The following is a 15,414-nucleotide window of genomic DNA, read 5'->3' on the forward strand; positions in this document are numbered from 1 at the left end:
ACTATGCAATGATATGGGCTGCGACCATGTCACGCTTTTACAACATACAGAAGTGCGCTGGTTATCAAGGGGCAAAGTGTTGACACGTTTATTTGAGAGATGAGCTTAAAGTTTACTGACCATAATCACTTGTCTGACCGCTTGCATGATGACGAGTTTCTCACATGACTGGCCAATCTGGGAGATGTTTTTTCTCACCTGAATGATCTGAATCTAGGATTACAGGAACTCTCCGCAACTATATTCAAAGTGCGGGACAAAATTGAGGCTAAGAAGTTGGAGCTCTTCTCTGTCTGCATTGACAAGGTCTTTCCATCATTGTATGATTTTTTGTGTGAAAACTCAAGCTTACGGACAATGTCAAATGTGATTTCGCGAAGCACCTGAGTGAGTTGGGTGCGCAATTACACCGGTACTTTCCCGAAACGGATGATGCAAACAACTGGATTCGTTATCCCTTTCATGCCCTGCCTCCAGTCCAGTTACCATATCTGAACAAGAGAGCCTCATCGAAATTGCAATAAGTGGTTCTGTTAAATTGAATTTAAAATCAGAAGGCACTGCTAGATTTCTGGATTGGGCTGCACTTAGAGTATCCTGCCTTGGCAAATCGAGCTGTTAAGACACTGATGCCCTTTGCAACCACGTACCTATATGAGAGTGGATTCTCAGCCCTCACCAGCATGAAAACTAAATACAGGCACAAACTGTGTGGAAAATGATTTAAGACAGACTCTCCAATACAACCCAACATTGCAGAGTTATGTGCATCCACTCAAGAACACCCTTCTCATTAACCTGTGGTGAGTTATTCAGTTTGATGAACAAATCATGTTTTATATGTAAGATGGTTAAATAAAGAAATGATTGATTATTGTTATATTATTACTTGTGCCCTGATCCTATAAGAGCTATTAGTCACTTCCCACAAGCCGGGTTGTAAAAAAAATAAAACACACACTCATTCTTTAAAAAAAAAGTACTGTATAGTGTGTGGCAGGCTTACAATAATGGCAAAAAACAACATTTGAGAGTGACCCTGGTGCTAGAGGGGGTACGCAGCTGGAGGTTGAATGTTTTGATAGGGTACGGGACTATAAAAAGTTTGGGAACCACTGCCCTAGACCCACTCCAGTTTGCATACCGCCCCAACAGATCCCCAGATAACGCAATCTCAAATCACACTCCACACTGCCCTTTCCCACCTGGACAAAAGGAACACCTATGTGAGAATGCTATTCATTAACTACAGCTCAGCGTTCAACACCATAGTGCCCCCGAAGCTCATCACTACGCTAAGGACCCTGGGGCTAAACACCTCCCTCTGCAACTGTATCCTGGACTTCCTGACAGGCTGCCCCCAGGTGGTATGGGCAGGCAACAACACGTCTGCCACGCTGATCCTCAACACTGGGGCCCCCTCATGGGGTGTGTACTTAGTTCCCTCCTGTACTCCCTGGCCAAATACGACTCCACCAAGTTTGCTGACGACAACAGTGATACCTGATCACCGACAACGATGAGACAGCCTATAGGGAGGTGGTCAAAGAACTGGCAGTGTGGTGCCAGGACAACCTCTCCCTCAATGTGAGCAAGACAAAGGAGCTGATCGTGGACTACAAGAAAAGGTGGGTCGAACAGGCCCCCATTAACATCAATGGGGCTGTAGTGGAGCGGGTCGAGAGCGTCAAGTTCCTTGGTGTCCACATCAAACTATCTTGGTCCAAACACACCAAGACAGTCACGAAGAGGGCACAACCAAACCTTTTCCCCCGTAGGAGACTGAAAAGATTTGGCATGGGTCACCAGATCCTCAAAAAGTTCTACAGCTGCACCAGAGAGCATCCTGACCGGTTGCATCACCGCCTGGTATGGTAATCGCTCGGCATCTGACCGTAAGGCACTACAGAGGGTAGTGCGTACGGCCCAGTACATCACTGGGGCCAAGCTTCCTGCAATCCAGGACCTATATACTAGACGGTGTCAGAGGAAAGTCTTCTCTGCTACCACACAACAAGCAGTACCAGAGCGCCAAGTCTAGGACCAAAAGGCCCCTTAACAGCTTCTACCCCCAAGCCATAAGACCGCTGAACAATTAATCAAATGGCCACCGGACTATTACATTGTTCGGGTAGATTAGGGCCTAATGAATTTATTTCAATTTACCGATTTCCTTATATGAACTGTAACTCAGTAATATCTTAGAAATTGTTGCATGTTGCGTTAATAATCCCCCCCCAGTATAAATACAAAATGCAAGCAGAAATAAACATTCATCAGTTATAAGGTCCTCAAATCAGCTTCCTGAATTGCCCATAGCAGCATCAAAACATCAAATTTAACAACATTTTGAAGATTGTTCCACAAATAAGGTTGATGTACCTAACTCAGTAGAGACCAAAAGGAGTTTCCAGAGTTAACCATCCCTGAGACCGGGTGTGGTAAACAGGTTAGGTACAGTGAGACTTTTTGTAAAAGGGCTTTATAAATGAAAACATAGCAATTTATTTACCTACGTGACAAAGGGCCAACCAACTTGCTGGTAGAGAATGCAGTGATGAGTACTGTCTGTCGTAATAAAGAGCAGTGCGCTATGATAAACTGCATCTAACGGCTTTAATGAAGTGGCAGCTTCATATACAGCCCATTCGGAAAGTATTCCGACCCCTTCACTTTTTCCACATTTTGTTACATTCCAGTCTTATTCTAAAATGGATAAAATAGGTTTTTTTTCATTGTCACTCTACACACAATATCCCATAATGACAAAGCAAAAACAGGTTTTTAGAAATTTAAGCAAATTTATTTAAAACACATTTACATAAGTATTCAGACCCTTTACTCAGTACTTTGTTGAAGCACCTTTGGCAGCGATTACTGCCTCGAGCCTTCTTGGGTATGAAGCTACAAGCTTGGCACACCTGTATTTGGGGAATTTCTCCCATTCTTCTCTGCAGATCCTCTCAAGCTCTGCCAGGTTGGATGGGGAGCGTCGCTGCACAGCTATTTTCAGGTCTCTCCAGAGATGTTCGATCGGGTTCAAGTCCGGGCTCTGGTTGGGCCACTCAAGGACATTCAGAGACTTGTCCCGAAGCCACTCCTGGGTTGTCTTTGCTGTGTGCTTAGGGTCGTTGTCCTGTTGGAAGGTGAACCTTTGACCCAGCCTAAGGTCCTGAGCACTCTGGAGCAGGTTTTCATCAAGGATCTCTCTGTACTTTTCTCCGTTCATCTCTCCCTCGATCCTGACTAGTCTCCCAGTCCCTGCAGCTGAAAAACATCCCCACAGCATGATGCTGCCACCACCATGCTTCAGCATAGGGGTGGTGATGTGACGCTTGGCATTCAGGCCAAAGAGTTCAATCTTGGTTTCATCAGACCAGAGAATGTTGTTTCTGATGGTCTGAGAGTCCTTTAGGTGCCTTTTGGCAAACTCCAAGCGGGCTGTCATGTTCCTTTTACTGAGGAGTGGCTTCCGTCTGGCCACTCTACCATAATGGCCTGATTGGTGGAGTGCTGCAGAGATGGGAGAACCTTCAAGAAGGACAACCATCTCCACAGAGGAACTCTGGAGCTTTGTCAGAGTGACCATCGGGTTCTTGGTCACCTCCCTGACCAAGGCCCTTCTGCTCAGTTTGGTCGGGCGGCCAGCTCTAGGAAGAGTCTTGGTGGTTCCAAACTTCTTCCATTTAAGAATGATGGAGGCCACTGTGTTCTTGGGGACCTTCAATGCTGCAGAAATTTTTTGGTACCCTTCCCCAGATCTGTGCCTCGACACAATCCTGTCTCGGAGCTCTACAGACAATTCCTTTGACCTCACACCTCGCTTTTTGCTCTGACATGCACTGTCTACTACACCACTTTTGTCCCCCTTATCCTCAACTTCTTTCTTTTCTCCCTCATCCTCCTCTTGGACAATTACATTGAAAGCACAGGCAGGCTTCCCTCCAATGGAAATTCTCTCATGACTTTTAAGACTTCTTAGCTGAGTGAATCCCTCCCCACACAGAGAGCAATGGTAAGGCTTCTCCCCTGTATGTACTCTTTTATGTGTAAGGCTTCCAGAATGATTGAAGCTCTTCCCACATTTGGTGCAGTGGTAAGGCTTCTCTCCACTATGTACTATCTCATGCCTTGTGAGGTTGACTTTTACACTGAAACTCTTCCCACATGTGGCACTGTAGAATGGTTTCTCTCCAGTGTGTACACACTGGTGATTCTTTAGATTACCTGAGGAACTGAAACTCTTTCCACATTGAGGGCAGGGATAACTCCCACGACTAGGTAGTCTTGATGTACGTGGGTCAACTACAACACTATTTTCCTCCTCTTCCCTCTTTTCCTTATCAATTTCCTTCTCATCATCCTCCTCCTCCTCCTCCTCTTTGACAATCACATTGAAAGTACAGGTAGGCTTCTTTCCACTGTGTGATTTCTTATGAGTTTTCAGGTCTCCTGCTCGACTGAAACACTTCCCACAAAGAGAGCAATGGTAAGGTTTCTCCCATGCATGTAGTCGCTGATGTTTCTTAAGGCTTCCTGAATGATTGAAGCTCTTCCCACATGTGGTGCCGTGGTAAGGCTTCTTTCCATTATGTACTCTCTCGTGTCTCTTAAGGTTTACTTTCTCACTGAAACTCTTCCCACATGCTGAGCAGTCAAAAGGTTTCTCTCCAGTGTGTACTCTTTGATGATTCTTTAGATTAATTGAGGAACTGAAACACTTTCCACATTGAAGACAGGGGTAACTCCCACAACCAGGTAGTCTTGATGCTGTGGAAGTGGGCTTGTTGACTGAGTCTGGGTTGGGGCGCTCTCCTGTAAGAATATTAACAGATATAGGGTAAGAAACAGACAGAAACAAAGTATTTAAGTTAAATAATGCAGGATTCAGTCATTAGAATTAACAGAGTATTGAAGTAAATACTTTGCAATGGGCTTGTTGCATTACACATAGATAATGCCATTGTCAAAATGGTATGTAGTCATTTTTGTTTTGGCACTCGCCTCACCTCTTACACATACTGAGGGGTATACTACAAACCAGAATCAATGAGTTAGCCAGCTAACTTGCCTAAATATTCAGAAATAACTTTTTTTTTAAAGATATGATTGGCATGGTCTAATTGACTTAACCAAAAACATATCTAAGTTCACATTTCTTAATGAACCAGAAAATCAATAGCTATTTTGGGTCGTTCAACTCTCTGAACCAAAGAGGATGTTAGCCTGAATTTACCTGAGTCAACAGAGTCCCTGTCCTCCTCTCGCTCTTCCTCCTCCCCCTCATTGATTTCTCTGTCCTCCTCCTCCTCTTTGACAATCACATTGAGTTCCACTGTTTGATTGCAGTCACCCAGCTTCACTGACAGCAACTCTGGACCCCGCTGTGAGCTTCTCTGGGCTGGAACACCACAACCTGGTTCAGACATGGTAGGCTGGGTAGATCTAACAAAAAGAGGAGACCGAAAGAGTTCAGTGTGAGACTTTCAAACCTAGATCGTGGTATAGCTCTGGAAAAGACAAAAATGTATCTAAGCTAGCTAACCACACATGCCGTCCAACAGGAACACTTTTTCCATAACAAAAAAAGAATTGGTGACAAGTGCACTGTAAAATGATTTAATCCGACTTTAGGCACACTAGAGCACAATAGATACAGATAAAACCACCTCTTCCGAGCAAATGTAAGTTAAAAGGACTCCTGCAGAGGAAGTTGCCACCACTATTTTGACATAATTCCACTGAAAAACATGCCCACAGCATGATGCTGTCACCACGCTTCCCCGTAGGGATGGTACTGGCCAGATGATGAGCGGTGGCTAGTTTCCTCCCGACATGACGCTTGGCATTCAGGCCAAATAGTTTAATTTTGGTTTCATCAGACCAGCCAATCTGGTATGGTCAGAGTCCTTTAGGTGCCTTTTGGCAAACTCCAAGCGGACTGTCATGTGTCTTTTACTGAGGAGTGGCTTCGATCTGGCCACTCTACCATAAAGACTTGATTGGTGGAGTGCTGCAGAGATGGGAGAACCTTAGGGAATGACAACCATCTCCACAGAGGAACTCTGGAGGTCTGTCAGAGTGACCATTGGGTTCTTGGTCACCTCCCTGACCAAGGCCCTTCTCCCCTGAATGCTCAGTTTGGCCGAGCGGCCAGCTCTAGGTTGAGTCTTGGTGGTTCCAATCTTCTTCCATTTAAGAATGGAGGCCACTGTGTTCTTGGGGTCCTTCAATGCTGCAGAAATGTTTTGGTACCCTTCCCCAGATCTGTGCCTCAACACAATCCTGTCTCGGCGCTCTACAGACAATTCCTTTACCCTCATAGCTTGGTTTTTGCTCTGACATGCACTGTCAACTGTGGGACCTTATATAGACTGGTGTGTGTCTTTCCAAATCACGTCCAATCAATTGAATTTACCACGGGTGGACTCCAATCATGTTTTAGAAACATCAAGCGCAATTAATGGAATCAGGATGCACTTCAGCTCAATTTCTAGTCTCATAGGAAAGGGTCTGAATACTTAACTTCACTAGGATAGGGGGAAGCATTCGGAACTTTGGATGAAAAGCGTGCCCAAACTAAACTGCCTGCAACTCAGGCCCAGAAGCTAGGATATGCATATAATTGGTAGATTTGGATAGAAAACTCTAAAGTTTCCAAAACTGTTAAAATAATGTCTGTGAGTATAACAGAACTCATATGGCAGGCGAAAACCTGAGAAAAATCCAACCAGGAAGTGGGAATTCTAATTTTTGTAGTTTTTTAAGTGAATGCCTGTCCAGTATCCTGTGTCTGTGGGATCAGATTGCACTTCCTAAGGCTTCCAGTAGATGTCAACAGTATTTAGAACATTGTTTCAGGCTTCTATTGTGAAAGGGGAGAGAATAAGAGCTGTTTCAACAAGTGGTCAAGCTGAAAGACAGTTTAGTCTCACGCATGAGCGCGACGCTCATTCTCTTTCCTTTCTAATGACAACGGAATTGTCTGGTTGGAATATTATTGAAGATTTATGATAAAAACATCCTAAAGATTGATTATATACATCGTTTGACATGTTTCTACAAACTTTAATGGAACTTTTTAGACTTTTCGTCTGGACTTTGTGCCCGCGCTTTGTGCATTTGGATTACTGGACTAAACGCGCAAGCAAAAAGGAGGTATTTCGACAAAGATTTACTTTGTCGAACAAAACGAACATTTATTGTCTAACATGGAGACCTGGGAGTGCCATCAGATGAAGATCAAAGGTAAGTGATTAATTTTAACGCTATTTCTGACACCTCTCCACTAGCGGTTCTGGGGGGGGGCCAGTGCCCTTGTGACAATTTTGGACCCCTTTGTGGCCCCCCTAAATGTGGAGTATAAAATAAATGTGCAAATTTTTGCTATTGTTCTTTTTTTACATCCGTTATTAGACAGTGGCAACGATGATGATTATGAACATGGTCTTTTGACAGCAATGCAGTTAAGAAAACGATATGACAACAATAACGTCTAATGTAACTGGCCCCTCTAACAGTACAACTGGCCCCAGCTTGCCCCCCCCAGTTGAAATGGTCTAGAACCGCCACTGCACCTCTCCTTGACTGGAAAATGGCTGTATTGTTCTCTGTGGCTAGGCGCTGACCTAACCTAATCGCATGGTGTGCTTTCGCCATAAAGCCTTTTTGAAATCGGACACAGCGGCTGGATTAACAAGAGGTTTATCTTTAATCCTATGTATAACACTTGTACCTTTCATCAATGTTCATGAGTATTTCTGTTATTTGATGTGGCTCTCTGCAATTTCACCGGATGTTTGTTTGAGACAATACATTTCTGAACATAACACCCCAATTTCAAATGAGGTTTTTGGAGATAAAGATGAACTTCATCGAACAAAACACATTTATTGTCTAACATGGAGTCCTGGGAGTGCCACCCGGTGAAGATCAAAGGTTAGTGATTAATTGTAACGCTATTTCTGACTTTTGTGACACCTCTCCTTCTTTGGAAAATGGCTGTATGGTTTTCTGTGGCTAGGCGCTGACCTAAAATAATCGCATGGTGTGCTTTCGCCGTAAAGCCTTTTTGAAAATCGGACACTGTGGCTGGATTAACAAGAAGTTTCTTTAAAATGGTGTTTAATACTTGTATGTTTGAGGAATTTTAATAATGAGATTTCTGTTTGAATTTGGCGCCCTGCAATTTCACTGGCTGTTGGCGAGGTGGGAAGCTCACGTCCCAAATGATTCCAGAGAGGTTAAGTAAATAAGGTATTTGTTTTATTTTTAATAAATTGGCAAACATATCTAAAAACATGTTTTGCTTTGTCATTGGGTATTGTCTGTAGTTTGATGCGGGGCAAAAAGTATTTCTTTAGGCTTTATTATGCCACTATATTCAACATGCGGTTTGTTTCGCTCTTTCTTCCACACAGTGTTGCCAACAATTTCAGTGAGAATCGCTATTGGTCCCCGATGTAGCATTTTTACACCCTCCCCTTGTGCTTCTCTGCTTGTGTGTGCCGTTGCTGTGACTGTCACACAGGCAGCATTTGCAGCAGAATTGAGTGGGAGAAGTCGCTAAATGCTATCAAAACTAGGGATGCACAATATAAAAATAGGTAATAGGTAACAGTCATTATGCTCCTTATAGTGTGCTCTAAAATGTGGAGTATGTCTAGATTCTGAAATGCACATTTTTACATACATTTATTCAACATTAAACTTTAATATTAATTAGGGATGCACGATATATAGGTAAGCATATCGGAATCAGCCGATATTAGCTAAAAATGCCAGCCTCGGTCCGATGTCTAGTTTAACGCCAATGTGCAAAACCGATGTCAAAGCTGTCCATACCTATATAACGTAGGTAGTGACGTAATGACGCCACAACAAATATAGCGCTACACGTGTAATACAGCATTCCTAACCTAGCCCACAATGTCTGCTGTGTGGATGGAGCAGTCAACAAGTCCAGCAGTCATTTGAAAGAGTAAGAACATTTCAGCGAGACAACTCAGACTAAATCCATTAACAGCCAGATAATGGGATTCACTGCCCTTAACCTGTTGGGGATAGGGGGCAGTATTTGCACGACCGGATAAAAAACGTACCCGATTTAATCTGGTTACTACTCCTGCCCAGTAACTAGAATATGCATATAATTGTTTGATTTGGATAGAAAACACCCTAAAGTTTCTAAAACTGTTTGAATGGTGTCTGTGAGTATAACAGAAGTCATATGGCAGGCCAAAACCTGAGAAGATTCCAAACAGGAAGCGCCCTCTCTGACCATTTCTTGGTCTTCTACACCATCTCTATCCAAAACAAAGGATCTCTGCTGTAACGTGACATTTTCTAAGGCTCCCATAGGCTCCCAGAAGGCGCCAGAACGTTGAATGATGACTTTGCAGCCCATGGCTGAAAAACAGTAGCGCATTTGGTAAGTGGTCGATCTGAGAATAATGAGACGGGGGCGCGCGTGCACGAGACGACTCCATGTTTTTTTTTTTACTTTTCGTCGTGACATTTTGCGCGCTTCCTGCATTTGGAGTAGTGGACTGAACTCGTGAACAAAAAGGAGGTATTTGGACATAAATGGACTTTATCGAACAAAACAAAGATTTGTGGACCTGGGATTCCTGGGAGTGCATTCTGATGGAGATCAAAAGGTAAGTGAATATTTATAATGTAATTTTTGTCATTTCTGTTGACTCCAAAAAGGCGGGTATCTGTATGGCTTGTTTTGATATCTGAGCGCTGTACTCAGATTATTGCAAAATTTGCTTTCGCCGTAAAGCTTTTTGGAAATCTGACACCGCGGTTGCATTAAGGAGAAGTGTATCTATAATTCTTTGAATAACATTTTAATATTTTATCAACGTTTATGATGAGTATTTTTGTAAATTGATGTGCTCATTCACCGAAAGTTTTGGAAGGCAACACATTTCTGAACATTACACGCCAATGTTATTTTTTTTAAATATAAATATGAACTTTATTGAGCAAAACATACATGTATTGTGTAACATGAAGTCCTATGAGTGCCATCTGATGAAGATCAAAGGTTAGTGATTAATTTTAGCTGTATTTCTGGTTTTTGTGACGCCTCTCCTTGCTTGGAAAATGGCTGTGTGGTTTTTCTTCTCTCGGCACTGTCCTAACATAATCTAATGTTATGCTTTCGCCGTAAAGCCTTTTTGAAATCGGAAAATGTGGTTGGATTAACAAGAAGTGTATCTTTAAAATGGGATATAATAGTTGTGTTTGAGAAATTTGAATGAGATTTTTGTTGTTTTGAATTTGCCGCTAGCGTCCCACATACCCCAGAGAGGTTAATAGCCGACACCAAACATGGTTCATAGCTTTCGCCTGGTCACTATGTCATGGAAAGAGCAGGGTGTCCTCAGTGTGTTGAGAGGGTAATGATGCTGTTTTCTAGTTTTTCAAGCAAATGTCTTTTCTAGGTAGTATGCGAGACAGACGTTTGCTTTGCCTAGCCGAGTTCTGCTAGCAGCAAACCGAACCTAGTATGCAGACGCCTTTACATACAGATCCTCTGTCCAACTTTCATCACTCAAACTCTCCTGTTGGATTTATCTATAGTTATGCACGTGTACAAAAGGGATTTATTTATACTATAATTAATTTACCATTCAAACAAGTTAGATCAACATCCATTTATGGAAAATGATCCGACGAGTTTAATGAAGTAAAATAATATTCTATCTTGCAAAATATGCACATTTTTGGATTACATTGTTGGCAACTGATAATTGACTTAAACATGTTTTAGTATGTTTATTCGGAACATTTTATTAGGAAATGTTGGCAGACTTAGAATTTTGTTCAGCAATATCAAAAAAGGAAGACGTTAAAAGGCTTAGTAGCACAAATAATATTATAGCATTGAAAATATTGTTAACAGCATTAACAGTAATGATTACTAGATAGTTATGGTAACAGTAATACAAATAAAACATTTATGCTACTGTTATTATATAGGCCGCTAAGGTCATAAAAATTATTGAATGTAAAAAAAAAGAAAAAAATACAAAAAAAATCTAAATAGTAATAATATATTAGAATAAACGTTAGAAAACATTTAAATCCCAATGTTATTTAGCCCATTCGCATTGCACAATGTTCAGTATGTTTTTGACATGCATATTGCACCTGTACGTTGTGTCACAGTAAGGGGGGGGGTCCATTCTACTGAGGAGCACCTTTAGTTTTTAAATCCACAGAGATAACACCCCTTTTGGGGGCCTTAAAGAGTGGCCATTCAGTGTACATCCAATCGTTTTTTCTTCATATTAGACACACAAACTTTTGGGTCAAACTCTTCCGTTTTGTATGCTATGGACTTTAGTTGTAGGCTGGACCCTGGTTTTATGAACACACAATCGATTATGTACAGTGCAATATTTATGTCCAATATGAAACAAGTGGATTTAAACTGATTGGCATCTCTTTAATATTAACGCAGAATAACATTTCTATAGTTAATTTTTACAAGTTGTGTTTGAGCTGCAAAAGTCAAATTGAAAACAATATTGGTATTGTTGAATTCGATTTTCATAATAGCAAGCTAGGACTGGTGGTTTGGTTAGCTAAACTAGCAAGTCTGTTTGGTTACCACAGCAACTACTGTAGCTATCTAGTAAACTTGCTAGCTACTTCAGCGGATGTTAAACACATTTCTACCTGCAAATGTGTTAAATTATAGCCATGGTATAAAAAGGGATAATCAACGCAGGGCTCTATGGGTTCTCTGGTATATAGGTCAGTTTTATCAGTTCTACTCCACTAGCGTGTCATGGAAAACACCTTCCACGTCATTCATTATTTTCCATAGAAAACAACCCTCGTTGATCATCCCTTAAGTACACCGCGGGTATGATAAGACCAATATTTTTACTGGGTTAATTACTTTGGTAACCAGTTTATAATAGCATATGGCACCTCGGGAGTTTGTGGTGGTTTTTTAAATATTTTTTTTAACCTAGGCAAGTCAGTTAAGAACAAATTCTTATTTACAATGACAACCGACACCGGCCAAACCCGGATGACGCTGGGCCAATTGTGCGCCGCCCTATGGGACACCCAAACACGGACGATTGTGATACCCTGGTTTAGAATCCAGCTGTGTCTTTAGTGACGCGTCTAGCACTGAGATGCAGTGCCTTAGACCGCGGCACCACGCAGGAGCCCATGACCAATATACCACGGCTAAGGGCTGTGTCCAGGTAGTTGTGCACAACTTCAGGAGTTGGAGTCGACTCTGACTCCCTGTGGTTGGAGTCGACTCTGACTCCCTGTGGTTGGAGTCGACTCTGACTCCCTGTGGTTGGAGTCGACTCTGACTCCCTGTGATTGGAGTCGACTCTGACTCCCTGTGGTTGGAGTCGACTCTGACTCCCTGTGGTTGGAGTCGAGTCTGACTCGACTCCCAAAACACACTGAAATAGATACGCACACACCACCTCCTTACTGCAGTCCTACTAGGAAGACTACATTTGCGTTCTAGAGGACTGATATGAGCATGATACCGCCATTTGCTCATCAACACAGCCTATAAAAAGCCTAGGTGATGTGTAGGACTAGAATATTTCACTGATATATCTGCCGTGCCTAGACGGATCCCATGGGATGAATTTAATCCCAGCCCCCGTCGCCGCAGGAGGCCTTTTGGTAGGCCGTCATTGTAAATAAGAATTTGTTCTTAACTGACTTGCTTAGTTAAAGCACTCTACGCTGATAAGACTATTTTCCATGTTACAGCTCTATTCTGACAGGTATTACTAGAGATGAGTGTTTTCTAATTAGTATCCCAGCATGTGCGTTATTCCAGAGGACTATTCACATAGGATTAGTCTTTCCAAACTACCCCTGCAATTCTAATATATATATATATATATATATATATATATATATATATATATATATATATATATATATATATATATATATATATATATATATATATATATATATATATATATATATATATATTTTTTTAACATTGGAGTTATGACGGAAGCCTTATTGCAGGCGTGAAGATAATTCAACGTCACGTCTAGACGATAACAGGCTACACTGATAACTCGTGCTTGGCTCCCAAATGTATCGGTCTCCCCATAATATTTAAAATTGATGAAATGTGATCCTATTCATTATTGTAGCTGATCCATGGTAGATGTCCTTCCTAATAACAACGCCCCCAATCCTGCTGACTCCAGTTGCTGAACCGTATTTGCACTTGACTGTGTTTATGGATGACAAGTGAACTTTAGCGGGGGACGCTGCTGAGATCTGTTGCCTAGGACAGGGCTCTCCAACCCTGTTCGTGTCGAGCTACCCTCCTGTAGGTTTTCGCTTCAACCCTAATCTAGCACATGTGATCCAATTATTATCTGCTTGATAAGCTGGATCAGGATAGTTACAATTGGGGTTGGAGCAAAAAAACCTACAGAAAGGTAGCTCTCCAGGAACAGGGTTGAGAGCCCTGACCTAGGTCATCAACAGACAGCCAGGGTTTCATTAAATAAGCTATAGGCAATACTTCTTTATTGCATATTTAGGGCTAATTAAACTGATGCATTTGGCAATGTTCAACTTCAATACACTGGCACCATGAAGAATAGCTTAACCATAGTCATTGACAGCCTAATATATACTTTTGGTGAATTTACGATGCATTGCTAGACAAGAACGATAACCAAGATATAGCCTATGCGCACGGTTCTGTCTGCCCCGATCCTCTTTCTAACTTGCTGGCTCCTCTTTCTCTTCACTATGAAAAACGCTAGAGTGTGTTTGGTCTTCGGTCTGCTGTGTGTAGAAGAGCTCAGTCTACTCATCGATAGCCCCTACTTTAGTGAACTTGTGCAAGACATTGCATGCCAAGAAATTGCAAATACAGTACTGCACGGTCGGAACAAGAAGCACAAGCATTTCGCTACACTGGCATTAACATCTGCTAACCATGTGTATGTGACCAATAAAAATTGATTTGCGATTGACTACATTTTTTGGATTACCGATGCATGGTTCTGGCTGTGCTCCCTCCCATCTCTTTCTCTCCCCCTCGCTCTTTCTTTGCTGTGAGTTTGTGTTTTCGAAGTAGACTACGGCAAATGGTTTCCTTAGGAATCGACAAGGAATAGATTAATTTGGAGTCGACTCCCCACCACTATGTCCAGGCACTCCGCGCTGCGCATAAGAACAGCCCTTAGCTGTGGTATACTTGCCATATACCACACGTCCTCTGGGCTTACTGCATAAGTATACATACCGAGACTCTTATTCTGAAAGATTCCCAAAAAAAATCCGCGACCCGGAAGTATTTATTTATTGTTCAAATCAAGTTGGTCACATGCATATATTTAGCAAATGTTATTTTGGGTGTAGCGAAACGCTTGTGTGCCTGCTTCACAGCGCCATTATTTTGATAAAAACACAAATTATGTAGACATTCCTTCTTAAATTTGCTTGAAAACGTATGGGAAAAGGGTTAGGGATTCGCTGTTTTCATAACCGGTAGCCAGATAGTTTAGCAACGGTTAGTCCAGCCAATGTAGCCACCTACAGTAACGTTAGCTAGATAGATTAACGTTACTGTAGTTATAAAAACATATTTCGTTAAGCTATCTGTGGCTAAACAATGAGCTGGCGGTTAGCGAATTCCTCGCCACAGTCAGTTTACTCACAATGAGACGACAGCTGGCTAACTATGAAGTTAGTCACTTCAACCGTTACACCGAAATGAAGTTTGTTAGCTAGCTATCGACAAACGGGTTGGACGGGAGATGTGTAGCTAACTAACGAGTGGCTAACAGCTAGGTAGCTAGCTAGCTGGGATAACAACAAAGCCAGGCCGCGGCAACCACTTGCAGTTTAATCGTGGAATGCGTTAGTTCACAGACCGTGCTACAAGCTCAAGTTTAACATTTTTGAAATTAGCAATAGGTTACCTTGAACTGATTTCCTGTAGCTAATTGTTTAGCCGAGAAGAACTTGATGAAATGGTGAGGTCTAGTTGAGCAAGCGGAAATTCATCCACTTCCCGAGTGAGTTTGGTCTGGATTATGAGATGCTGCAAAAAATGTTCGTGAGCGTCGTATCAGCGTAGTCGTTGTGCATGTGTTGCTGGCCTCTGGCGGAAATCCGTTTTCTTCGATATGGTGTAACGGGGGTTGGCATCCAATACATGTTGCATTACCGCCACCTACTAGATTGGAGTAGAACTTCCTTATACTTTGAAAAAAAACAAATACCCTACCATGTAACACTCACTCACAAAAAATAATATATATATTTTTTAAATAACACCACCCTACTCCACTATTTAAATCTCTTTACTCCTACCTCAGGTCAACAACCTGAAAGGATGGGACACCACCACTTAACACACCCTGTAACTTT

The 15,414-nt window shown here is 42.1% G+C and overlaps 1 protein-coding gene across 1 annotated transcript in view; it reads right to left on the reverse strand.

Moving 5' to 3' along the window:
* The window catches only part of LOC115178584 (zinc finger protein 250-like), a 17,413-nt gene extending 2,351 nt beyond the window's left edge, over positions 1-15,062 (reverse strand). The window contains exons 1-3 of the mRNA XM_029739840.1: positions 14,964-15,062; positions 5,237-5,445; positions 3,762-4,815 (exon numbers count right to left, since the gene is read on the reverse strand). Coding sequence (XP_029595700.1) covers positions 3,762-4,815; positions 5,237-5,429 — 1,247 coding nt within the window. The 5' untranslated portion in view covers positions 5,430-5,445; positions 14,964-15,062. The remainder of the gene's footprint in view (positions 1-3,761; positions 4,816-5,236; positions 5,446-14,963) is intronic.
* Positions 15,063-15,414: the final 352 nt, after the last annotated feature.

This window comes from Salmo trutta, chromosome 38, assembly GCF_901001165.1.
Source record: "Salmo trutta chromosome 38, fSalTru1.1, whole genome shotgun sequence".
Taxonomy (NCBI): domain Eukaryota; kingdom Metazoa; phylum Chordata; class Actinopteri; order Salmoniformes; family Salmonidae; genus Salmo; species Salmo trutta.